The sequence below is a fragment of the Triturus cristatus genome, chromosome 6, assembly GCF_964204655.1.
Source record: "Triturus cristatus chromosome 6, aTriCri1.1, whole genome shotgun sequence".
Taxonomy (NCBI): Eukaryota; Metazoa; Chordata; class Amphibia; order Caudata; family Salamandridae; genus Triturus; species Triturus cristatus.
The window spans coordinates 3,039,729-3,065,357 of NC_140589.1; the positions used below are offsets into that span (position 1 = coordinate 3,039,729).

At 47.6% G+C, this 25,629-nt stretch overlaps 1 protein-coding gene across 1 annotated transcript in view; it reads right to left on the reverse strand.

Annotated features, from left to right (window-relative positions):
• Positions 1-3,647: 3,647 nt before the first annotated feature.
• LOC146813617 (acidic mammalian chitinase-like) overlaps positions 3,648-25,629 on the reverse strand; it is a 35,384-nt gene continuing 13,402 nt past the window's right edge. Inside the window, exons 2-11 of the mRNA XM_085610095.1 lie at positions 23,841-23,870; positions 22,709-22,910; positions 20,958-21,014; positions 19,074-19,245; positions 7,373-7,497; positions 6,640-6,763; positions 6,205-6,390; positions 4,551-4,670; positions 4,126-4,267; positions 3,648-3,959 (exon numbers count right to left, since the gene is read on the reverse strand). Of these exons, the coding sequence (XP_085466221.1) occupies positions 3,727-3,959; positions 4,126-4,267; positions 4,551-4,670; positions 6,205-6,390; positions 6,640-6,763; positions 7,373-7,497; positions 19,074-19,245; positions 20,958-21,014; positions 22,709-22,910; positions 23,841-23,870 (1,391 nt within the window). The 3' untranslated portion in view covers positions 3,648-3,726. The remainder of the gene's footprint in view (positions 3,960-4,125; positions 4,268-4,550; positions 4,671-6,204; positions 6,391-6,639; positions 6,764-7,372; positions 7,498-19,073; positions 19,246-20,957; positions 21,015-22,708; positions 22,911-23,840; positions 23,871-25,629) is intronic.

A 25,629-nucleotide genomic window follows, 5' to 3' on the forward strand; every position in this document is an offset into this window, starting at 1 on the left:
TGCACTGGCCAAGGGCACGAGGCAGGACTGTCCCCTCTCCCCTTTGCTGTTTAGCTATGGACCCCCTCGTTCGGCACCTGCAGGATTGACATCTATGGCTCGGACTGAAGTTTGAAAAGAGCCCCCTGTTTCTCTCCCTATAAGCGCGTGACATTTTACTTTTTCTCTGACATCCTGAGGACAATCTGGGTCCAGTGTTAGGTGAGGCACAATGATTCGGATAGTTTTTGGGATTCCAAATAAACTGGAGCAAGTCTGAGTTATTTCCACTGACGGAATCTACCCAAGAATTTCCCAGCAGCTTCCCAATGCGCTGATGTACGGACACGGTCAAATACCTGGGTATCCAGGTCCACCATGATAAGGAGCTTGCTCTTCGCCTACACTATGGCCCGGTGATGGATAAACTGACCTCTCAGATCAAAAGATGGATTAAGTTGCTGTTGTCAATGGCGGGGCGTATAGTGATAATTAAAATGATTGTCCTACCCCAGTTCTTCTACCACTTTATTAACATTCCCATTTTTGCCACTCTGAGGGGGCTCTTTGAGACGATTCTGAGCGGGTCGTAGGCCACGGATTGGATGGCGGGTGCTTACTCTGCCCTATGGGTGGGGGGTCTGGGGTACCCCACTTCTACCTCTACTTAAACATAATAGCTCAATACCTGTACGCATATCACTGGTACCAAAGCAATGCCAGACTTCCATATATAGAATAGACAGGGAACTCGTTGGCTCTACTCTTCTCAATGCTGTGCTCCCCCTGGGGGTTTTTGTGGACCCCAGAGACATCCAGTCACTCTACACCACCTGTTGGGCGTGGCGGAACTTGTTGTGCTAATTGGGTGCGGAGAGTTTGTACTCTCCCTCTTTGCCACTTGTGGGCAATTGGTGGCCCCCGCCAATGACAGACCCTTCCGTCAAAATGCACACTCCAGAGATTTGCACTGTGCACCGCAAGTGGCCTGGTCCCCGGAGGACATGTGGCATCTTGGTCAGCGGACGTCTGCTTTGCAGACGCCACCGTGGATAGATTTGTTATGCACTGGGCACAGAGCACCCTGAGGGCACGGGTCCCCACTTACTCCATGGCTCCTAATGATTACACCCCCCTCACCGAGGATAACACTGGTGGGTACTTGGTCTCCAGGCTGTACCACAGATGCCTGGAGCTGTTGCCCGCTGTGGATGGTCGACTGCGAGAGGCAAGGGAGGAGGACCTGTAGCATCCTGTGCCAGATGACATCTGGTACTACTGCTGCATGCAGACCAAATTAGTGTCCCCCCAACCACTGGCATATATTCCATTACAAATTCTTGCGCCGCATATACATGACACCCTCCAGGCCCGGATTGACCCTGCTCGTTCATCGCATTGCCCCAGGTGCCATGTTGAAGACGCGGACTTCCTGCACCTAGCGTGGCTGTGCCCCCTAGTGGGTACTTTTTGGACTAAGGTCTTTGTACGCATTTCGCAGATGGTGGGTGTGACACTAACCCCTAGCCCCCTTCTAACTCTGCCCGGGTATGTGCGAGACACCTCATAAGATACCCGCAGATTTTTCACCATGCCCTCCTCCTCGTAAAACGGAAGGATGCCTCACACTGGAGCTTGTTTCCGGTCCAGGGAGGACCTGGCTTGGCATTTCGGGCTGGACTGTTCCCATGAGGCACAGGGTCAAGACTGATTTGCATATGGCCAGGTCTAAACTGGGATGGCATGGTGACCAAAAGAATGATGGATTTAACCCAGATTTCTTGACTGGGGTGAATGTTTTGATTTGTTCGCCATTCTGTCCATCAATTGTGTGTCTTTTACACTGGAGGGGCACATGTTGCCATTGGCAAACAATGAGAGATTAATCCATATTTCCTTCATTTTAAGCATTTTTTAAAATAAAAACTTTGTTGCGCTTGGATATTTTTGTTCCTATCTTTGGGCCATCACAACCCCTCAGCCCCCCTGATTCTGTATTTCCAATCTCCATGATGTGGTGTGCTCTTAAAGTGGGGCTCAATGACTGGCAGAGTCTGAGCGAGGCTTCATTAACAAGGGTGCAATTTGAAGAATAAATCTTTCATCATTAGATTTGCTCATGTGGTTAGCTGGGACAGTGCTGCATGTCTGTTTCAGTGAATGCCTGGTGGGGTCATTGTTGGCGAGAATCTGCACGATTGTTGTTAGATCGCTTCTAATCCTCTAATTCTGAGGATGATGAGGTGCCCAGAGCGACATTGACGCAGTCACTCGGAGACCAAGACACCTGAGGAATACCATCTGTGCCCATGCCAGCCCACTGTGAGAGATGCTTCCTTGGTGCACATATACACCTCACTCTGCTATGCTTCCTCTCGGATTCTTATTTTCACCAACACAGCACTGTTCAGACAAGAAGGCAAAAGTATCTGTAAGTCAAATGGGCAGTCGGGACACCCTGTCCCAGATCTGGACGATCATTGCAGTTCGTCGGGACAGTAAAACTAGCCTGTGTGGGTGGGCGCATGAGCAGGAGGGGCTCCAACCATCAGCACACCACCCACAAATAGGTTGCATTTCATGGTGAATGCCCGCAACATGTTAAAGTACGTGTAATGAGTGACACCCAGTCTTCTAGTGTTGACTGTGAGCAAATATTATATCTTTAGGATTTTATTACGGAACTATCAGCCGCAAGTTTGGGTCCACGGTTGCAGATTTAGATTTTGATGATTTTTAGACACCGCTTCTGAGAAGCCATTGGTTTTTCTGTGAAGGGTTGTTAAGCAGGATACCTCCTGGGGTGTTCACTGGTAGCCACTATCGAGGGAGTGTGGGAAGTAGTGTCGAGGAGGGTCGCCGGTGCTCATCAGTAGATCCCATTCCTCTGTGATGACCTCTCACCCTCCAGTGGCTGTGTCTTGAAGAGAGCCTCCTTAAAACAAGAGGCTGCATCTGGATCCACTAACATGTTGTCTCACTTACACCACAACATGGATGTGCAAGGACTCTCGGGCTGCTTGCAGTTCTACAACGCAGAAGCAAACCTTTGAGAAGAAGACTGGTGTCCAACACTATTGAATGGATTCATGTTTGCACTTACCCTATCCTCCTACTTCTGCGAATCCCCCTACTGTAGCCAGGGAACGCAGAATGGCCAAGACCTAACCGGCTGTATCTCTAGGTCATAGCCTGATTGTGCTCAGCGGTGATAGTCACCTTAAAACTTCATATCACAGCTGAGCACAGTCCTTTGGTCCCTGACCTGGCCCGCCTTGTGCCTGAAACTGTAGAAACAATTTAATGCCCAAGTGCATCATTCACGGATATGTGTGGGCACTAATCTGCCTCTCTCTCAAGAGGTCAGACAGAGAACACCTGTCAGCTCAAACTAATAGGATACATGGAGGTAGAGTTTAGGGTGAGTGAATGGAGCCAGATACCACGTGGCTGCCCTTTGCCTCTTTTTATTAGCTGCTATTTCTGCAGTTCCTGGTATCTAGATGTCACTGATGATGGATGCCAATAATTTGCTATCTCTTAGGTAAAAGTATTTATCTCTGTGTTGTTTCCTCTTTGCTGTTTTCCTCCACAAATGTTTTTACAATTCCCCATCTCTCTTAGCATACTATGTTTTGCATATATAGCAACGGACACCAAGGAAAATCTCTTGTTTGCTGCAAGATGTTTAATATTTATAATTTTCTCTTTTTCTCATCCGCATTGCATGCTGTGCTTTGAACCCCTTCATGGCCAGTTGCAGCAGGAGCAGCTGGCATCAAAGACCAGGCCGGTCTGGCATGCCTCTGAGTAGGTCTTCCCATTCACACAGTTGTAGAAGCCATTCTTGCTGTTGGGGTTGGGGTAGAGGCCACTGGCTTTTCCGACACAGAAACCACTGCTGCTGCCACCTCCTCCGCCAGGAGCTGCAGTAGGTGCTGCGGTGTCTGGAGCCACAGTGATAACTGGTGATTTACAATCTGAAAATAAATGAGAATTTTGTTAGAAACAGGAATTTATATTTTCACAATTGTAGTTCATACATTTAATGCTGCACTTTACAGGGATAAGAACTCAAATATATCCTGCCTTAGCTGCTTTAAGCAACTTTCCCTTGTTGAGTATGGCCTCTGAAAGGTAACTTACTTGGAGAGGTGATTCCCAAGGCAGACTTCAGGGTGTTCATCATGGGATACGGCCCTTGCCCACAGAACTTGCCGCTGAAGTCATCTAGAGGGATGGCCCAGACCATGGCACCACCAAAGTTATTCTTCATCAGCCACTCAGCCTGTTGAAAGAGAATAAAATACAATGTGGACCACTTTGAGATAACCCAAAATTACTTATACCCTGAAAGATTAGGGTGAACAATGTCTTAGGAGAAAAAGAAGATGCTTGAATATAAGGAAAGAATGATTTAAGACACTTGGGTGGGCGACATAGTGGAAATAATTGGACAACATAGAGGAAGGACAGGGAGAGTTGAAAGACTGAAATGGCAAAGAGGAAATGGAAGATTTAGATGGAAAGTGTTCAGAGAAGACTTAAGTGGCAGAGAGCAAAATATTTACTTTCAGTTGGAAACTTTTTGGGTTGTCGTAGCCGATCCATTGACTTCCTTTGTAGGCATAAGGGACAGCCTGAGGGCTGTTCCACACCACAGTGGCCCCTTCCTTCAGGAAATCACAAATCTGAGAGACCAAAAACAGGTTTGCTGATATCAGATGGCCATGAAACATAAACAAAGCTCTTTCATACAAGCTGCAGCTGCGTTATCAAATGTTTTTGCTATCTGCATGGTCGCTTTGCATTACACTCATGCACTGTATCGTGGGAGTGTAGTTCCCAAAGGATGCAATATGAAGACCTCATATCTCAACAGATATCACCAGAATATATGAGGGCTTATTTGCTCAAAATCCCAGAGACCTAGTAAATTGTCACAGTTCATACTTCCAGACGTGTAACAATAATACAGCAGGGCCTTTTAGAAATATCCAGTGCTGTCAGATTCTGACTTAGCAGAGTTTGGAAATATTCCTACTAAAACCATAACCTGCAGTCAAATGACCTCCTGGTCATATGATGAATACAAGTCAGAAAATCTCCTAGCAAAGTGCTCACTGTTAAAAGATTTTGAAATCGGTTTCATAAAGCTGATGAGCTTCTACAATATCATCCCTGGAGCCGGGTCATGCTTCTGTAATTGATGACCTTCTATAATATCATCCCTGGAGCCTGGTCATGCTTCTGTAATTGATGATCTTCTATAATATCATCCCTGGAGCCTGGTCATGCTTCTGTAATTGATGACCTTCTACAATATCATCCCTGGAGCCGGGTCATGCTTCTGTAATCGATGACCTTCTACAATATCATCCCTGGAACCTGGTCATGCTTCTGTAATTGATGACCTTCTACAATATCATCCCTGGAGCCTGGTCATGCTTCTGTAATTGATGACCTTCTACAATATCATCCCTGGAGCCGGGTCATGCTTCTGTAATTGATGACCTTCTACAATATCATCCCTGGAGCCGGGTCATGCTTCTGTAATCGATGACCTTCTACAATATCATCCCTGGAACCTGGTCATGCTTCTGTAATTGATGACCTTCTACAATATCATCCCTGGAGCCTGGTCATGCTTCTGTAATTGATGACCTTCTACAATATCATCCCTGGAGCCTGGTCATGCTTCTGTAATTGATGACCTTCTATAATATCATCCCTGGAGCCTGGTCATGCTTCTGTAATTGACGACCTTCTACAATATCATCCCTGGAGCCTGGTCATGCTTCTGTAATTGATGACCTTCTACAATATCATCCCTGGAGCCTGGTCATGCTTCTGTAATTGATGACCTTCTATAATATCATCCCTGGAGCCTGGTCATGCTTCTGTAATTTGATATCTGTGTGCATTGCATCAAGACTTTGCTCTGGAGATCACTTCCAATGTTTTGTAAAGCTCTAGGGGCCTACTGTGGATAGTCCATGGAGTTGCCTAGAAATCTGCTGATCATCTCAAACATGTTCATGTCAACTTCATGACTGCCCCCGAGAGTCTCTTAGGAAGGTATGTTTAGAAATAATCTTAACAGGCTAAACACCAGTAGTGAAAAACTATTATTGGACTGAAAATTGAGTATGTCAAATACAGTGTTCATGTTAAAAATGATTTTTATAAAAAGATATTTGTCGAAGTTTAAACCTCTCTGATTACCTCAAAGTATGCCATGAATCCTGCTTCCTGGGTGTAATGACCTGCTGTGCCTCCTCCAGACGTTGGTGCTCCAAGGCCATTGTTGGAGGGGTTGGTCAGTGTAAAGGTACGGCCATAAATAGGGAACCCAACCATCAGCTTCTCGGGTGCAGCGCCATTGTTCTTCCAGTAATTCATGGCAAATTCCTGGAATAGGAAGTCCAAACGATACTCAGAGTTAGCACAGACCTACATATCCTCGGTTTCAAGCCTTGAGCCGCTGTTTCTATAGTGTGTGGGCGTACGCCAGGGGGAATCACCTGGGACATCTGTGAACATTGAGGGTATTGGAAAGCAGAATTTAAGGGGGCTGGCGGCATCGTGAGCTGTAGCTCAATTGTGCTGAAGTCACCACAATATCCTAAAGTCTCATCTAAACTTTGCGTGTCTCCTTACCACGTTGAAGTAGGCGTAATCCCCCTGATCGGCAGGGCCCTGGTAGAGGGGACTGTCCTCTCCTGTGAAGCCTTCCCAGGAGCCTCTGAGATCATAAGTCATCACATTGATCAGATCCAGGTATCTGTGAAAAAACAGAACATTATGAATGGACTTCATTTGCTGAGCTTTGTTGATGGTCTACTGACACAAAGAATGTATATGTACATTGATGGGGAGATGAGAGCAAATGCTTCTGAGTAAACCATGACCAATTCTGATGAATCAAAACTCTAAATCACTGCCACAATATTTGGGAATTATGGAGCGAATTCAAGTGTAATTAGCTGGAGAAAAGTGAGTTAAGGTCAGATTAAGAGGCTGTAAACCCCAGATAGTGGAATGAGTGGGCGCTTGATTTTTGATGGAAAGCACAAATTACAAATCAAAATTCATTATATATGGCCCCATATATGTCTGTGTTATTATGTAAATACTGGAACTCTAAACATTACCTCTATTTTACAGTTGTATTTAGGGATTGTTTAAACTAAAAGATAGTTAATATGATAGTGTGTATTCAAAGCAGGTTTTACTGACAATTTTGTGTACATGGTAAAAAGAAATGCATTAGGGCCATCAAGGAAATATGATTTAGTTCTTAAAATGTCTGTTGGTGGTTGTAATCAGTAATTTTGAAAAGATTCATATTGTGCCTTTGGCGCTGGATGGAAAGAGACCCGTGGATACTCACTGAGACAGCTGTGGGATCTGGTACCCAGAATCAATGGTGGATTTGCCTGCAGATACAGCAGCGGATATAAGAAGTCGTGGCTTGTTGCTCTGGGTGGCTTCCTGCACAAAGGCGTCATACATTTCCTGCAAGACAAGAAAGGTAGCGGTAAGCCTCTGTTTTTTTGGGACAGCGCACGTGCGGTTCTAAGGTCATACTCTTTTGTCAGGACTACTACTGTGCAATGTAGTCTATGGAGGGAAATTGGCCTATGTTTGGAGCAGGCCTTAAAGATTATTCTGTATGACTTAGCTCACTTTCCTGTATGTTTATCCCTGGTTTTAGAGCAGCCACCAGTGGCTCCAAGCTCAAGCTTGTGTATGTTCACAAACGTTCTGAGGAGAGGCTTGGATCCAAGGTACTTTTCCAGATGACCTCTGTTGCACTGATGCTTTGACCATCATCAAAACATATCGGGGCATATCAGCAAGGCCTGGCGTTAGAATTATCACCGCTTTTTGAGTCCATTTTCGGGCGAAAAGTGGCGTTAATTCTATCGCCCTATCAGCATGCACACGCTAACGCGTGGATCCATGCCTTAGCGCCCATCTCCGTAGCGCCTCGCCTCGCTAATGAGATGCGAGCTAGGCGTTCCCGACAGAAATCCAGCAAAATTAATCGCTAACCCGGCTTCTCCCTATCAACAAGGGAATCGCTATCCCTCCAACCGGGTATATCGCCGGTTTCTTACGCCTGCTATTTTTATTACTAAGCCATACGTGTCATGGGAGGTGGATTGTCGTGCTAAGTCCACATCTCCCAATTTACAATATTTACCTGTAGGAAGGTGGATATCTGACTATGGTTACCCCCAATTTTTTGCCTAGTGTCTAGCTGGTTTTTCGACTTAGTGGGCCTGAGATCCTGCCATTCAGGATCTCAGCCCATCTGCTCTCTATTTAAAATGGACTCCATGTACCCTAGGTGCATAACCCATTGGAAGTGGATCACCCTGTGAGCCCCTGTACCAGTGTACACTAGGTACCCAGGGCACTGATGTATCTAAGGCCTACCAGGGGCTGAAGCATGTATTGTGCCACCCCTGGCCTGGCCTAACAAATTTGACACAACTGGCTGATCACTCAGCTGGGGTAAGTTGGTGTAACCACCTCTTACTTAGGTGTAGTATACCTATACCTAATCTTAAAAGGGACACATGTCAACCTATAAGTCACTCCTATGGCAGGCCTTGACAATCCTGAAGGCAGAGTGCTTGGTTCCATGTGAGATGGTGCTCTGGCATGAGCTGAGCCTGTCTGCAGTGGTCGGAACAACTTCCTTCTACTGTTTCCAGATATCGTCATACCATATACTCTTAAGTGCATTATGAACCTCGCGGTTAAATGCTACCTTGGGTTTGGCTTTATCAAAACATGTCGAGTAAGGTGTCATACGAATTGGAATACTAACCCCTCGCCAATTCTGGCGACGGGGTTAGCATTCCACCCTTCTAGAGGGACACGACATGTACAGTACCTGAAACCCGGGTAAAATCAGACATAGCCTCAGCTCCACAAAATGGATGCTGCCACCACAGACACAAGTCTGCCCTCCTGCTGCTGCGAGTCCTTCCAGCTTGGGAGGTGTGGACAAAGGGTTTCCTGCCAGGGGAGGTGCGTGCACCACCCCAGACAGGATTTTGTGTATTGGTCAGGTAGGGCTTGAAAGAAACCAGACATGCCTGAGGCTCACAAGGAACCTCGGTGCATATGCCAGTTCAAACCGGTCCTGGGGCACACCAGCCCCGGACCTGGGGTGAGCTGGACAAAGGATTGGGGGTGTAACCACCCCCCTTCCTGGTCCCACCCTTAGGGAGGGACCTAGCAGGTAGTCCGGCCCCTAGAATCCGCTTAAAGGTAGGAGCTGTGTCCCAAGACTGGAGACATCCTGGAATCAACTTAACCACAAGAAGAAGACGGGAACTTCGACGCTCTGCTGCACAGAGGACTGAAGGAAATCTCCCCTATGGTCAGGGAGTGACCATCTTGCTAACGCAAGCACCAACCAGCTATTGAACGTCTGCTTTGCCGCCGCCTCCTGCCGGAGCCCGAGCCCAGAGCCCGACAAGACCTGGACCTCCAGACCTCTCACCGCCCGATCCACAGTCCCTGAGAAGAAGGAACCCGTGGAGGCACCGAGACACGTGGAGCCAGCCATCTTGAAAGACCGACGACAAGCTGCAAGCGCAGCAACAGAGGCTCCCTCCGAGTTGTGCTTTGGGTCCTGAGAAGCCCAACCATCGAGCAGCATCTGCACCAAAGGTGAGCCCTCCAGCATCTCCACGATCTGCGTGGGGCCCCTCTGCACTTTGCATCTCGACGCACCTGCCCGGTCCCTGGCCCGTTGGCTAGTGGGCATTTTGGCGACGATATCTAAAATCAACGATGCTGGTCTGGTTGCTCCAGACTGGCCCTAGCTGCTCCCCAAAAGAGCAGCCCCTCTGACCTTGCTGGTCAGAACAATCAGCTTTCCTCTCTTTCCACGACTCCTGCCTTTGCCAAGGCTTGTTTGCTTCTTTTGAGTCGCCGACACCGCCGACAGCGAGAGCCTGCGTGGGACAGCTCGTGAACCGACTCCTGGACGTCGTCGACCTTCAGGGACCACGTGGCTGCGGAGACAAGCTACCCTTCACCACCTGTTTGCACCCGACATCGTCTGGTACCTACCTGGTGCCACGCCGGTCACTGGCTAGTGACTGTGAACACTGTCTCCTCTGCTTTCAGGTCTCCTACAACTCCGATCCACTCTTGGATCCACCGCATCTCTTCTGGACCGACCGCCTGCAGCATCTTTGTCATCAGGCTCCATTGAATCGATAGGAGAAACCCGACGCACTTCGAGACCTATGCACCCGCTTCCTGTGGGTGAGGTAAAGCTGGCACTCTGGTGCCCAAGTGTAGAGAATCATCTCTAGTGTCTGTGTTTCAAATCTTAAGATCGTAGTCCACCCAGAAGACCCTTTCTGCAGTAACTTTGTAACTTTTACGCACCCATTGAAAACCCATGGGAGCCCGCGTGTAACTTTCCTCACTGCACACGCGACCCGTGGACCTCCTGGTCACTAACTGAAGTTAGCTCCTTGTAGGCCCAGCGATTCTAGAGGCCCTAGGCCTTCTACCTTTCCTGTTCGTGGTACTTATACCACTATTTTAGTATATGGTTTGAGTGGCCACCAGGGCCCATCCATATAAAGTGCAACTTCTGTATATTATAACGTTGTCTTGTTTAACGATTTGTGCTCCCGTGCTCATAAAGAGTCTAGGGGATACTTTGAGAAATAAATACATATATATTTTCAATATATATCTGTGTGGTGTCCTTTCATTGGTATAAAAGGAGGTTTCATTTGGTAAAACAGCTTGCTTAACACGTTTCACGAGTTTAGCCTCAAAGACTGCTTAGCCTACGCTACCACTAGGGCAGCTAGTCCGAAAAGGTTGACTTACAACCACACCATAAGGGTTGCTTGGCATGGTACAAGGTGGTCACTTTAACTAGTGAACAGCATATACCAGGCCAACTTCTCACATTACCCTAACGGTGTGTTTGATCACTGGAAATGCTGCGATATTTCCAAATTACACCGCTATTGCCGGGATTTCTATCGCCTTGCTAATAGTGCGCTAACCGGGCGATAGAATCCTGCGATAGGCGGCATTAGAATTGTGCACGCTAAACACGGCCAGCGATAATTATCGCTGGCCGTCGATGATATGCCCCATTGTTCCTCTCGCTGGTATTTATTTCCCTGTCAGGCGCTAAAATGTCCTAATATCAGGCCACATGAGTGGGAGTTTGCGTTGTAAAATGTTTTGTGCCACTGCACCATATGTTCATAGGTGTTTTTTAAACTGATTAATGGTGGAGCAACTGAAAAGGCCACACAAGCTTGAATGCCATTCAAGATATGAGTAGTACAACCCGGCCAAATGAAATCTGGTGAAACTGCATACACCACAATCCCCCACTTGCACATTTGTATTAACTTTCCCCTTTGTTTCCCCTCTTGAATAATGTATAGATATCCCACGTCAGTTTTTAAACGTCCCAAATATCTCTTAAAAATCCACATTAAGAGTCTAAAATATGATATGCAGGGATGCGCCAGTTATTGTAAATCTGCCCCTAAGAGTCTAAAATATGATATGCAGGATGACAGAACAACTTTGAAATATGTCCACTGCAGCAGTACCATGATGGTGGTCTGTTTCATTAAACACCAAGCTAACTCATTAGAAATGTATTTTTATATTTACATCCAGGTTACAGAACCTTGTCCTGTTCAGAATTATATATCGTTCTTGTTAGACCTGGCACTTTGGCGTGAGTCTCCCTTCCACTTTTTGTCGCTGTGCCTTATGTGTTTTGCTGGTGTTAGCTGCTCAGAGCACTGTGCCACTGCCAACCAGTGCCACAGTGCAAGTGCTCCCTATTTAAAATGTATATGTTGGTTGGATTCCATGATTGGCTTATTTGGTTTACTGTCAGACCCCAGTAAAGTGCACCAGGAGTGCCCAGGGCTTGTAAATACAAATGCTGCTGGTGGGCTTGCAGCACTGGTTGTGCCACCCACAGAAGCGGCCTGGTAAAATGTGTCTAAGGTCTGCCATTGCAGAACCTGCGTGCAGTCTGGTACTGTCATGCTGACTGGGCAAGTGCACCCACTTGCCAGTCCCTAAACCTTCCCTTTACTTCATATGAGTCACCCCTATGGTAGACCCAAGGGCAGAGTGCATTGTAACCATAAGGTAGGACAAGCTCTGATGTGTGTGGCATGTCCTAATAGTGAATTACAGCCATTTTCGTTTTTCACTATTGCAAGGCTACCTGTTCTCATAGGCCAGAATGGGCTGTTAGAATTGTTACATTCTATGATCCTAACAGACCCAGGGAACATGGTAGAAATTCGAGTTTAGTATGCCTGAACTCAGAATAATAAAATACATCTTTTAGTAAAGTTTATTTTAATATTCTGTGTTTGCAAATACCACTTTTAGAAAGCTGGTATTTGCTTGACTAACCTTTTCAGCCCGCCTCTGCTATGATGTGTATCTGCATGTCTGGTTTCTGTGAGTAACAAGAACTGGTCCCCAGAGATAACAGGGAAAGGTATGTGTACGTGGGGGTTTTTCCTATTTTCCTTTCTCCTCTCCACTGCAGTTTGCTAGCGGATCCTCTCGCCATTTGTTTTCTGTCTAGATGGTATTTTGGCAGACCACCGCACTCCAGACCCATGGAGCCGGTCCCAATAATTTATGGAGTAAGCATTTCTAGGTTTACTTAATTTTGTACTCACCTGTCCATTTACTGTGTCCGTAGCACCTGACACTTTTATCGCATACATTAGTGCACACTACCACTGTAGCACCTTTGTCGCCGCCTCACATACCGTACTGTTTGGCACTTTCACAGCGGTACTCTTTGTCACTATGTTGTACGTCTGTGTGTCTTTCTTTTAACATGATTGGATTTAAGAGGGACACCTCCTCTGCCAGTTAGGGCACCTTAGCGCGTGCCACACATAGACGGTTCTAAACACTCTGCTAGACTCTGTCTTTTTCACTTCTTGCACTTTGGTCCTGATGAAAGCCAGCACCAGTATCTAGGCACTGGCTGAAACATGTTGACCCCACAGGATGGTGGTGGCCATTGATACCTCCTGAACCATCCTTCACCTTCCTTTTAATACTGCCCATGGCCCATCATTAAACTAATTTACTTGACATCTGGGACCATTGGGACAGCTGTTTTTAAGTTACACATGCACTTCACTTGCACTGCACAATCACTTTACAAAAAAACCCGCTCCGCTGTAGTTCAGGCGTCGCAGCACACCTGGGGTACACTTGGTGCCTCAGGTGGGGGCCGATGATGAAGCATGCCACCAACTAGGTTGGTGGGTGAGGCCTTTCCTAAAAAAACTAATGGTTTTTCACTGAACTAATCAGTATTTACGTACACATACCTTTCCCTGTTATCTCTGGGGACCAGTTCTTGTTGATTAATTATACTGATACCTAGGGGAATTGAACTGTTTCTCTTTTTTCTTCCTCGCTCTCTTATTGAGTCTTAGAAAAGTGGTTTCTGTGAGTGACAGGGCTGGGGAATTCCACGAGACAGGCTGGGGAAGCCTGGTGGTGAATAGAGAGATTTACATCCAGATGGGTGGGAGGAGTACACCTGGACTCTGAATAGGGCTGTGCTCTGCCACCACAATGCTGGCTCCACCTCCTGTGGAGCGTCTAATGTCTCTGCCCTGCACCCTGAATGGAAAGTCAGAGACATGTCAACAAAGTGCTCAGGAACTGGTTCTGGCTGGGCAAAGGCCCCTCTACCCCAGAGGAACAAAGGATTTAGGGGTATAAGTATTGGGACCCTGCTCCCAAGAAATTAGATCCTGCTTGACAAGAAGAACCTCTGCCTGAGGAGAAGGAACTGGGAAAGCTGTAAGGAGGAGTACTGTCCCTGACCTGGGGGACTGGCCTGCAGTGGTTGCCTTGCTGCTGAAGGAGAGTAGAAAGACTACAAAAGACTTTACTTCAACTTGTGCTTAAAAGATCTCCAAGGGCCTGAGTAGAGCTGGCCTCCTGTTAAGAAGTCCCAGGAACAAAAGGACTTCACCCCCAGCTTCCCCCTGAACTCTGCTGTGTGAGTTCTGCCCTTCCTAGAGTGCTGGAACCAGTCGTGGGGCCTCTGGAAGGTGTGCCTGCTGTTGGGAAGCTGGCCAAGAAGAAAGAAACCAAAGATCTCCACTTTTTCACGCACAGCCGGCTTAGCGAGAAAATTTCAGTCGCACCGCTCGTTAGCGTGCAGAATTTTATCGCTGAGGAAATCGTCGCACAGCCTGCTGCCGCCGAGCCGGATCATAACTGGGAAAATCGTCGCCCCGCTCGTTAGCGGGCCGAATTTGATCGCTACCAGCCCCGAACCCCGCTCCGCCTGTTAGCGGGCAGAATTCTATTGCTGCGAACATCGTCGCAAAGCCTGCTGCCGCTGAGCCAGATCAGCGCTGGAAAAATCATCGCCCCGCTCGTTACCGGGCCGAATTTGATCACTGCGGACATCGCCGCACAGCCAGCCAAGATCCCCACTCCGCCTGTTAGCGGGAAGAATTCTATCGCTGCGAACTTCGTCGCAGAGCCTGCCGCTGCTGTGTGGAATCGTCACGGAACAGCCAAGATCATCACACCGCTCGTTAGCGTAAGGAATTTTATCCCTGCGAAAATCATCGCAGGCCCAACCAAGATAATCGCTGGTGAAATTGTCGCCCCGCTCATTAGCGGGCCGAATTTTGTCGCATCGTGCCTTAGCGAGTAAATTTCTACCAGATAAGCTACGCCTTGATTTTCAACGCCGGAGCGCCGCTAAGAACTTTTATCGCATCACCAGGTACTGTGGGTTAAAACTGACGCTAAGGTGAATGATTTTGTCGCTAACCTAAGAACTCTTTCTGAAATCATATTCTTGAACTGTGTATGTCCTTTTTGTCGTTATTTGGTCTTGTGCTAAGTCCTTATATAAAAGTTCACTATTTTTTATATAAATCTAGTGTGGTGTCCATTTGTGGTGTTGTCACTGAGTTACTGTATGTGTTCACAAATGCTTAACCTATAACGCTCTGAGATAAGCCTTGTCTGCTCGCGCCAAGCTACCTAGAGGGTGAGCAGGGGTTATTTTAGGAGTGTACCCCCTTACCCTGACTAGAGGAGAGGGTCCCTGCTTGTCACAAGTACCTACCTGTGTCCAACCAGAGATCCCCAATTCTAACAGTTCTGAGAAAGGTGCGTCGTCCTCCTTGCCCCTTTTTCTCTTGTGCCTGATGTGTACCGTTTCCCTTTAGTGACCGTACCATGTTGGAGTGTACTGGGGGGGTTGTTTACTTCTGCTACCCCCGCTCAGTAAAATGCAGTTGTGAACAATGAGTTCCCCTAAGCATTCTCCACCCGTAGGATGTCCTGCCCTTACATTGGATTATAGGAGATTGATGGCTGGTGGCCCTGCTACTTGCAGCCATAGGAGATGTCCACCGCCCTCCTTGTGGACATCCTTTCACCTTCGTGTTACTCGGCTCCTTTGCTTTTAATGATGCCTGCACACATGTTGTGGGCTGTAGCGTGTGCGCTCTTTAGACCATACTCTTGGGAGCGGTTCCTCGTGCAGCTTGAGACCGAGGTTCCATTTCAGGTTGTGTTTGTCCAGGTGGACATGACAACTTGCATATTGGCTCACCCTGTGAAACTCCATCAAGGTGGGAGGGGGACATTTGCATTTCCCTCTGCAAGGACAGCAGATTTACTGAAAGGAAGACATGACCAAGACTTCTGAGCTCCTTGGACAGAGGTGTCCCTAGATCCACCCTATAATAGTGTCGTTCCTCCTAGTTCGGTGACCAGTGCCCACTCCAGTAAACATCCCCGAGGCCATCTGTGGCTGTCCCTTATATGTTGTGCAGGAAACTGTTTACTACAAGGGTGACCCTTTTCAGGATATCTAATGTGTGTCTCAAATACACACCACTTTGACCTTGTGCGCTTCGCCGCTCTCCTGCAGTGAGGAAACACCAGTTAAGATACACCCTGCATGGGTTGCTCTGAAATATGTATTTTGAAGATCCCTCTCGTTCCTATTGGTCCTGGTCTTGGTCCAGTAATCATCCTTCTGTAAGATAAAGTTACACTTCGCATCTGGTAGCTGAGGTCCCTCATGGCCTCAGGTTACTTTCTCCCTAAAGGTTAGGACCAAACCTCACGCGCTGCAGTAATGCTGCTGCGGGGGCTTCTTGCCTGAGACTAGGGTTGAGCTGCTGGACTTGCCTGTGAGCGGCGCCTTCCTAGCCTGGAGGACAAACACGAGCCCCGGTGTACACCTGGGGGGAGATAACTCGAGGAGGAGAGCATGCCCAGGTGTCACCAGCATCTGGAACAGGACTGGTGCTTTTCAAACTAATTGATGATTTGCAAGAAGTGAGGGTGATGGGCGAGCTGGACTCATTGAGGGGCAGCACCAGCAGCCTGGACTGAGTGTTGCCCTCTCTACCTATGGGGTCATTTAATGCCCCCCTGCCCTGCAGCCCAAAAGGGAGCATTACAGGGTCATCGATCCGCACATTAAGATGAGGGGAATGTTCACTTGGCTTACACAGGCTGCCCTCCTACAGAACCATCCAAGCCCCCACTCTGTGATGTAAGGTTTCATGAGAGAAGCAGTTTTGAGGTCCCAGTGATGTTAAACCGAGAGCCAGTCTTAGCTCTCAGTGGGCGCCTTTGGTCCCATGGAGGTGTTTCAAACTAAACATATTGATGGCCGCCACCCACTGTGCAAATAGGAGCTCTCCTAAAGTTTGGTACACCAAGGAGATGGCAGTTCCTGCTCAGATATCTCCTAGCATAGCAAAAGGGATGCTTGGAATGTTCACACAAGCTGTTGGGACAGAAATGTGTCCACCAGTCCTGTGTGTGGTCTGACCTGGCTTCCACCACTAGACCACACGCACCAGACACCCATGAGGTAGAGATGTTGTCCTGTTTCCTTTGTGCTCACCAGGTCTGTCCCTAAACATTTAGGGCCGAATCAAGCTTGCTTTCGGGTTGTGGACTACTGGATTTTGGAAGGATGTTTGCGGCACTGACGCATATCCCATCAGGAAGCGCTCTTGAACCTGTGGGTGAATCTTAAACTAAAGCAAAGGGGCCGATATATCGATATCTCTTTAGTTATATTGTAGTGAGACATAGTCTGATCTGCAACCGATGAGTTCAATTCCGGTCTCCAGGGTTACCTGAGGACAGATTATTGATGAAGGGTCCTGCTGATCTCAATTATAAATGTGATATCGATTGTTGTTTAATTTCCGGAGTCTATAGTTAGATTTGTAGAGAAGTTGAACCTTCTGCGGCCACAGGCCGGCTCCAGAGGGTGCTTGGACTTTGGCGTGTCCTAGCAGGCCTCCATGCTGGCAGCCTCACTTTAGATACTTGTGGATCCACGGCCACCGCTGGTAGGAAGCTGCGGCTGCTCTTAGAAGTCAAGAGTGCAAGGAAAGGAACGAGTCATCTGGTGGAAATGCTGTCGGGCCAGACGTCCTTGGATGTCAGTGGTAAACCCACGGGTACTGTTCAGAGACCGCTGACTGCCTCAAGACACGCGGAAGGAGCCTAACACTCTCTAATTAAAGAAAAGAAATGAAAAAAAGAAATAATAGCTCATTCGTTAAGGTCAGTGGGACAGGACTCTGCACCAGAACAGATGGATGCTGGTGGAGACCGAGAACTAGCGTAAAGAAGTAACGAAGCGTAAAGAAGTAACGAAGCGTAAAGAAGTTATTTGTTGAAAATGTGATAACGCCTGTAAGCAACATCTGGCGGGACCAGTGGGGTAAAATGAGTAACATGTTTTGAAAAGCTGCTAATCGTAGTATGAGAACCAAGACAGCTGTACAGAAGGTTCTATGGTATAGCAGGACTCTGGGATATGGGAAACATATATGCAACTTGGGGTTTCTAACTGCCCTCAACATCTGTTCATTTGGTTCCTATAGATGGATAATGTGGGGTGGGAGGACTGGGTGACTTCTACCCTTGGGCTTTACATGCCAACAAATGAGCTCCCGCATTGTTTCATGGGTTTTGTGCCCATTGTGTTTCATGTTTTAGATGGAAATGTGCTGATTTCTGAGATGATTGGTTCGCTGATGTCAGAGGGTTTGTCCGCGGTGTGTCCTAAGGTTTGTGAGCTGAGTGAGGGTGGCATCATCCAGGAGCCAGGCCTTGTACGCGGTGTGTCCTAAGGTTTGTGAGCTGAGTGAGGGTGGCATCATCTGGGAGCCAGGGCTTGTACGCGGTGTGTCCTAAGGTTTTTGAGCTGAGTGAGGGTGGCATCATCCGCGAGCCAGGCCTTGTACGCGGTGTGTCCTAAGGTTTGTGAGCTGAGTGAGGGTGGCATCATCCGGGAGCCAGGGCATGTACGCGGTGTGTCCTAAGGTTTGTGAGCTGAGTGAGGGTGGCATCACCCAGGAGCCTGGGCTTGTACGCGGTGTGTCCTAAGGTTTGTGAGCTGAGTGAGGGTGGCATCATCCAGGAGCCAGGCCTTGTATGCGGTATGTCTTAAGGTTTGTGAGCTGAGTGAGGGTGGCATCATCCGGGAGCCAGGCCTTGTACGCGGTGTGTCCTAAGGTTTGTGAGCTGAGTGAGGGTGGCATCATCCGGGAGCCAGGGCTTGTACGCGGTGTGTCCTAAGGTTTGTGAGCTGAGTGAGGGTGGCATCATCCAGGAGCCAGGGCATGTACGCGGTGTGTCCTAAGGTTTGTGTGCTGAGTGAGGGTGGCATCACCCAGGAGCCAGGGCTTGTACGCGGTGTGTCCTAAGGTGTGTGAGCCGAGTGAGGGTGGCATCATCCAGGAGCCAGGCCTTGTACGCGGTGTGTCCTAAGGTTTGTGTGCTGAGTGAGGGTGGCATCATCCAAGATCCAGGGCTTGTACGCGGTGTGTCCTAAGGTTTGTGAGCTGAGTGAGGGTGGCATCATCCAGGAGCCAGGCCTTGTACACAGTGTGTCCTGAGGTTTGTGAGCTGAGTGAGGGTGGCATCACCCAGGAGCCAGGGATTGTACGCGGTGTGTCCTAAGGTTTGTGAGCCGAGTGAGGGTGGCATCATCCAGGAGCCTGTACCTGCAGCAACACAGAGAACTGTTGCTGAGTCTGTGGGGGGCTGCCTCGGTCGGAGTCTCCAGGGTATTCCCAATCTATGTCCAAGCCATCGAAGCCGTACTGACGCAGGAACTTGATGACGGAGCTGATGAAGGTCTGACGGTTCTGAGAGCTGGACACCATGGCGTTGAATCTGGAGGGGATGAAACAGAAGCAGATGGACACGCGTGTTACAGCACTGGTGACTTGAAGTGTCCATCCAGGCCATTCAAGCATACATTGAAAGGGACGCCTCTGCTCATGTCTGACTATGCCCATCAGTCCCGCGATGAATGCATCTTCTAACATTAATATACAATGGACCCGACCCAATGAATGAATGAAGAGTCACAATGGGAGACAGGAATGCATGCCATGCCTCTGTGATTGGGAGGGAGCCTGCAATCTGAGCCTCCATGTTCACACTGGAGACAGTGTCCCAGTGAGACCTCAGGCCACCACTGCAGCGACAACGCTGTCGCCACCCAGTGAGGTCCCTCTTGAATGTGGTCAGAGTGATCTGCATACAGACACCACTGCTTACCTGGAAACCCGACTGTGAGACAGAGGAACCTGGGCGAGGCCGAGCAAAGTCTGTTCTCGCTTCTTGATTCCAATTCAAGATGTATTATGGCACTGACCTTGATTTGCCCCAGAGATCTGCTCCGCATCTGGTCATTGTAGACTTTAATTTACTTTGCAAACTCCGGTCCTATCACAGGATTCCCGTGTCTTTAGAATGTGTTCTGTTCTATGCTAAATTAGGTTATTATAGCTTACTGTGTGCGTGTGTGTGTGCGTGCGTGTCTGCGTGCGTGTGTGTCTGCGCGTGGATGTGCTTACGCGTGCGTGTCTGCGTGCGTGCGTGTTTGTGTGCGTGCGTGTCTGCGTGCGTCTCTGCGCGTGGATGTGCTTGCGCGTGCGTGTGTGTGTATGCGTGTCTGCGTGCGTGTGCGTGCGTGTGTGTGTGCGTGCGTGTCTTCGTGTGTGTGTGTGTCTGTGCGTGGATGTGCTTGCGCGTGCGTGTCTGCGTGTGCGTGCGTGTGTGTGTGTGTTTATATGTGTGTAGTATGATCCAATGTTGCCATCGAGGAATTCTGCTGACATTATTTTGGGATAGTTACCCCAAAAACTGTTTTCTTCCAACAGCCTCTATCCGAGGGCACTGACTGGAATTAGCCTGTGTAGGCTTTGTTTATCTTTCTTGAATACATTTTTGATAATCAATAGTCAATGGTGAAGTAGGTGATTTATGCGGTTCTCTGGCTGCAGTGGTTACCGTATAATTATAGATTTTGTTTACTTGCCAAATAATTTGGCACAAACTTTCCCAAATTTTCAGAGTTGTTAAAAAATGTTGTTTCTAGCTGAAATCGATTAAAATATTATCGGATACTGTACATCATTTTAATTTTTTTATGTATGATTTGGATGCCTTGCTGCATAATTTGGTCCACCATACCGCATAATCCTAATATTTCTGCCAACGCTAAGCCTCTACTGGTTTAGGGGCTGTCATTATGATGATGAAGTGTGGCAGCTGTGGCAAATGTCTACCATATGTCACTCTTGCTTGTGATTTAAGGGTTTTTGTACAATTGCATTTTATATATCGGTCGCTATTTTACGACCAGCCGCACGTGGAGCAGATCACCGTAGCGCTCAATCTGAGGTGGGGGGGATGCCAGCACTATGAGGGGGCCGGCTCAAACACCTTCCACATCTGCCACCCTCCCAGACGCTTCCACCCAGGCCCTCTCTTTCGTTTCCGAAGTTACCTCTTGTAAATACTGACCCCGGTGACCCCGGCGCCGCGGAGGGTACACGTTAAAATCCATGAGTGAAGCAAGCGCACCGAGGTCTTACCCTGATGTCCCATAATTCCATCCACCGACCGACAGCAGCGTCTTCAGCTCTGGGTTGCTGCGAATAAAAGTGGACATGACGAGGAAAGGTTTAGCCATCTTTGGTAATTGACTTACTGTGACTTTTCAAGCTGTTTCTGTTTTTACTTGGCTTTCTTTCCATGTCGTGTCTCTGCAGAGATTGGCAAAAGGGGAATCTTTCAAATCATCTAATTTAAAGTACGTAAAATGCATTCTAGTGAAATTCATGTTTAACAAGCCACAGAAAAGGCAAACTTCACATTGAGAGGAGGGTGAGGTCTGCTGTAGAATAGATGAAACATTAGGATGGGCTCGTATGTCTGGTTGAGAGTGGGGCGGGAGTAGGGTGGCGCTGGACTCGATGTTAGGCTTTGGACTAGCTTTAGGAGTTGAGCTGGAAAGGTTTTGTGCGTTTTTTCTGTGGTTTAAATGAAGTATAAAAGTATGTGGTATGAAGGTGAATGTAGGAGTGGAGTGAGTGTTTTAAGTCGATCATATGGATTGCGATTTCATTGCTGGTGACTCATAACTTCAGTCCAGTTGAGTCGCGTCACATATAACATGATTGTGGCCGGTGATAGTGACGTTGCACGGTCTTTTTAATCAGCCTGTGCCAACGACGTGATGTTTAGCATCAAATAAACACGATGTCTAAAGAAAGTACAGTGGGCCCGATTCACAGAACTAATCTGCAACAAAATCCTAAACTTACTACTTTTGGTATTCACAGAAGGCATTTAGTAGTAGGAAAGTCAGGATTTTGTCTTAAGTTTGACTTAAGATAAACTTAAGACAGACTTAAGACAGACTTAAGACAGATTTAAGACAGACTTAAGACAAACTTAAGACAAACTTAAGACAGACTTAAGACAGACTTAAGACAGACTTAAGACAGACTTAAGACAGACTTAAGACAGACTTAAGACAGACTTAATACAGAGTTAGGACAGACTTAAGACAGAGTAAAGACAAACTTAAGACAAACTTAAGACAGACTTAAGACAAACTTAAGACAAACTTAAGACAGACTTAAGACAGATTTAAGAAACACTTAAGACAAAATCCTAAATTTACTACTGCTAAATTCCCCCTGTGAATACCAAAAGTAGTACATTTAGGATTTGTCTCCGATTAGTTCTGTGAATCGGGCCCAATATTAAGTAAGCCATTCATATTAATGAGTTTAAAATATAATAATTTTCACTGTGACTGTTGTATTCCTTGTGACGAGGATTTTTCTGAAGCAGTGTGGTGGTTTTGGGATGTCTCTGAAGCTAGCCTTAGTGACTGCAGTTCAGAGTTGCAGACACTGCATTTACTATGGAACACGTATGTTGAACACACACTTTGAACACACATTCATTTCTACGTTGAGGTGCTCTGAATAGCAGAGTCCTTCCACCTTGCTCCACAATGTTATTAATCATTGTTCAGGCAGAGAAGTAGAAAAGTGATAGAAGTCGATTGTTAACATTTGCAGGAAAGGTTCCTCATAAACAGCAGGCTTAGGAATAATGGCGAGGCCCGCAGAAGGCCTTAGGCCATGGAGAGGAGAAGGAGGAAGGGGTGAAGTCAGTAGTTGAAGCAGGGAACAGGCTTAAGGGTGGAGATGCGATGGAGATGGAGGAGGAGGCCTAAAGACAGAGTTACGCAGGTGAGGGGGAATCCAAAAGCAAGGAGAAAGCTTACGGGGGGTAAAGTAGGGGGAAGAATACTCGTATATAAACTCACTAGTTCTTCAAGCCATTGAAGGTTCCATAGAGGGTAACATCGTTCCATTCAAAGGTGGCGATTTCATTGTTGGTCATGGTGGCAAAGGCGTAGATCAGGTGAGTACAGAGACAAGGGTCGACATTGTCAGGCATGTAGAGGGCGGGGGCAGGGTAGTACTGAGCCCAGTTGGTGAAGTAGCACACCAGCTTGAAGGAGGAGCCTAGGGTGAAAACAAGAATATCAAAGAAATGAATACTGTAATTAGCAGTGTGAGCTGCTGCGGCTAGAGACGGACAGTTCACGCTACACTCTGGTTCCTAGATGCAAGCTGCCACTACCTATCAGCCTAAACAAAACACAGGCTGCCACTCACTAACTGCCCTAAATAGACCCAGGCTGCCACTCACTAATTGCCCTAAACAGACCCAGGCTGGCACTCGCTAACTGCCCTAAATAGACCCAGGGTGGCACTCGCTAACTGCCCTAAACAGACCCAGGCTGGCACTCGCTAATTGCCCTAAATAAACCCAGGCTGCACTCACTAACTGCCCTAAATAGACCCAGGCTGCACTCGCTAACTGCCCTGAGGAGACCAAAGCTGGTACTCACTGACCTCTCTAATAGAGACCCACATTGCCACTCATTAACTTTCTTGCAATCTGCTGCTTACTAACTGTCCAACAGACACAAGCTTTCACTCATTAACTACCCTAGCATGACACATGCTACCATCCTTCCTGCCCTGAGGAGGGGCGTGGTACAAAAGGGGGTGGTGATGGACTGTGGAGGGGCAGGCCGCATGTCAGTAACGACTGATCTAAGCCACCAACTGAATACACATGTTGCCCGGACAAGAACACACGCAGAATCTAACTGGCTGCCCACAGTAAACACTGGCTGGAATTTACTCTCTACCCTAAGGAGATAAGAGAAGGTATTCACCAACTAGCAAAGAAGGAGCTGATGCTTCCTTAAGAACATGTTAGCAGCCTCCAACTGCTTCTCTGAGACACCCGCTGAATTAACGCGCGGCCTCACAAACGTAGAGTGAATTTACACACTGCCCCACAATGAGAGTGTAAATGTAATAACTGTTCTTCAGAGACGAGCTAGCAGTGAGACAAAGACACACTTAAATGGAACCACTTACCCATCTGCACTGACAGCAGAACGGCCAGACCTGGGGGTGAGAGAAGGGCCATTAATGGGGTAGAAATAGTGCACGGCATACATAAGAGCTACTGTTCCTTTCACAAATCATGGCGTCATTGGAGGTCTGTCTACAGTCATTTCTTCTTGGATGGTGAGTACAGAAACGGGTGCTTCTTTCAGAGACCTTCTGTCGAACTAGGAGGTGATGTAATGTTTTTAAAAGTCCACTGTCACTCTCCGGGGTGAGCAGTCACAGAAGAAAGAGGTGTTTTCAATGCATGTTGTGGTGGGGAGTCTCGGGCTTTGGGAGGCGGTGTAGTCACAATGGAGGTGAAGAATCCTTTTAGGGGTGGAAAGGCAGTGAGGATTGCTTATAGGGATTCAGAAGCACATGCTAGTAGGGATGCATCTTTTCCGTGGTGTGCAGGAACACACTGGAAGTGATGTCCATGTCCTGGCCATGCATGTTAACACATGTGGATGTTGTCTTTGATGTGTTTAAGAGTTCACAACATGTGAGGTATCTGTTCTGGGCTCTTCAGTATCCTGCATTGAAGTGTGTGTGTTTGTTGCTGGTGTACACTGCAAGTGGAGGGCACCTGTGGCATTGTGTCATTTCTTAGATGTGTACTCATACTATTAAAGTCATCTTTCATTTCTTTGAGTCACAGACTCGCACACCGCCGGATCAGAGAGGCAACAGGCCGGGTGGGCTCAGTCCTACAACTGTAGCCTCGGGAGAGTCTGCGGAAAGGTGCACAGTGTGTGCCATCGCCTTCCGTGCTGATCACGGGTGCTAGCAGTGTGATCAACCGGAAAAACCTTAAACTAAGGAAGAGATGAGGAATCAAGCTTGAATATGAGAGATTGCATGGTTTCCGGGATAGCAGAGTGTACTCTAATGATGCAAACAGAGTGGTGTGTACCCCTTGATACATCAGAGGACAGTATTGAGATGACGACACCTCTTGTGAGTCACCACAGAAAACCCTAAACTGAAGGTTAGGAAGAGTGACTCACAATTGTACAACTGAAATATGAGACGTCCCCCTGCTGAATTCTCCTGAGGTTTTGGGCACTGGTCGTCCATGTTGGTTCTGCAGCCTTGCCCTGAATAGCTACAGAATTCCCTTCATTCACAACGGTCTACAGGTTACAAGTTTATAGGTCATAAAGCTGCGTAAATAGGATATATGGAGTACCTGTCAAATTGGTTACATATTTTTCCAGTTACCTAAAGCCATAGACATCCTGAACCCGGAGTGAAGAGTCCGTTAATAATGTGTGTGAACCCACGCTGTCCATACTTGAGGGTGTAAACCCAACCCCCGCGATGGCGTGCTGCATCTGTTTTCAGTAGACTCTATGTTAGTCTGTAGAGTGAGGTATCATTTCCAGGGACCAGTTGCAAACACAGATACCTGAGACGATCCTCCGTCCTTCAGTAGAAATCTATAATATATCCCGTTATGTGCGGCTCTTATAAAGAGCTTCTCTCATTCGTTTCAGTTTCGGAATCTCATAACTGTGAAGGGCTGCTCCTGCACATTTGATGTTGCTTATGTTATGTATTTTAGTTCTAGTATTTTGTTTATTTCCATTACCTTGTTCCACATTCTGTGTTGTAAGCCTCTGGCGTGCGCACCTTGGAGTGTGCAACGCTCGAGGGTCTGTTCTCTCTTGAGGTCTGTGTAGGAAGGTGGATATCTGACTATGGTTACCCCCAACTTTTTGCCTAGTGTCTAGCTGGTTTTTCGACTTAGTTGGCCTGAGATCCTGCCATTCAG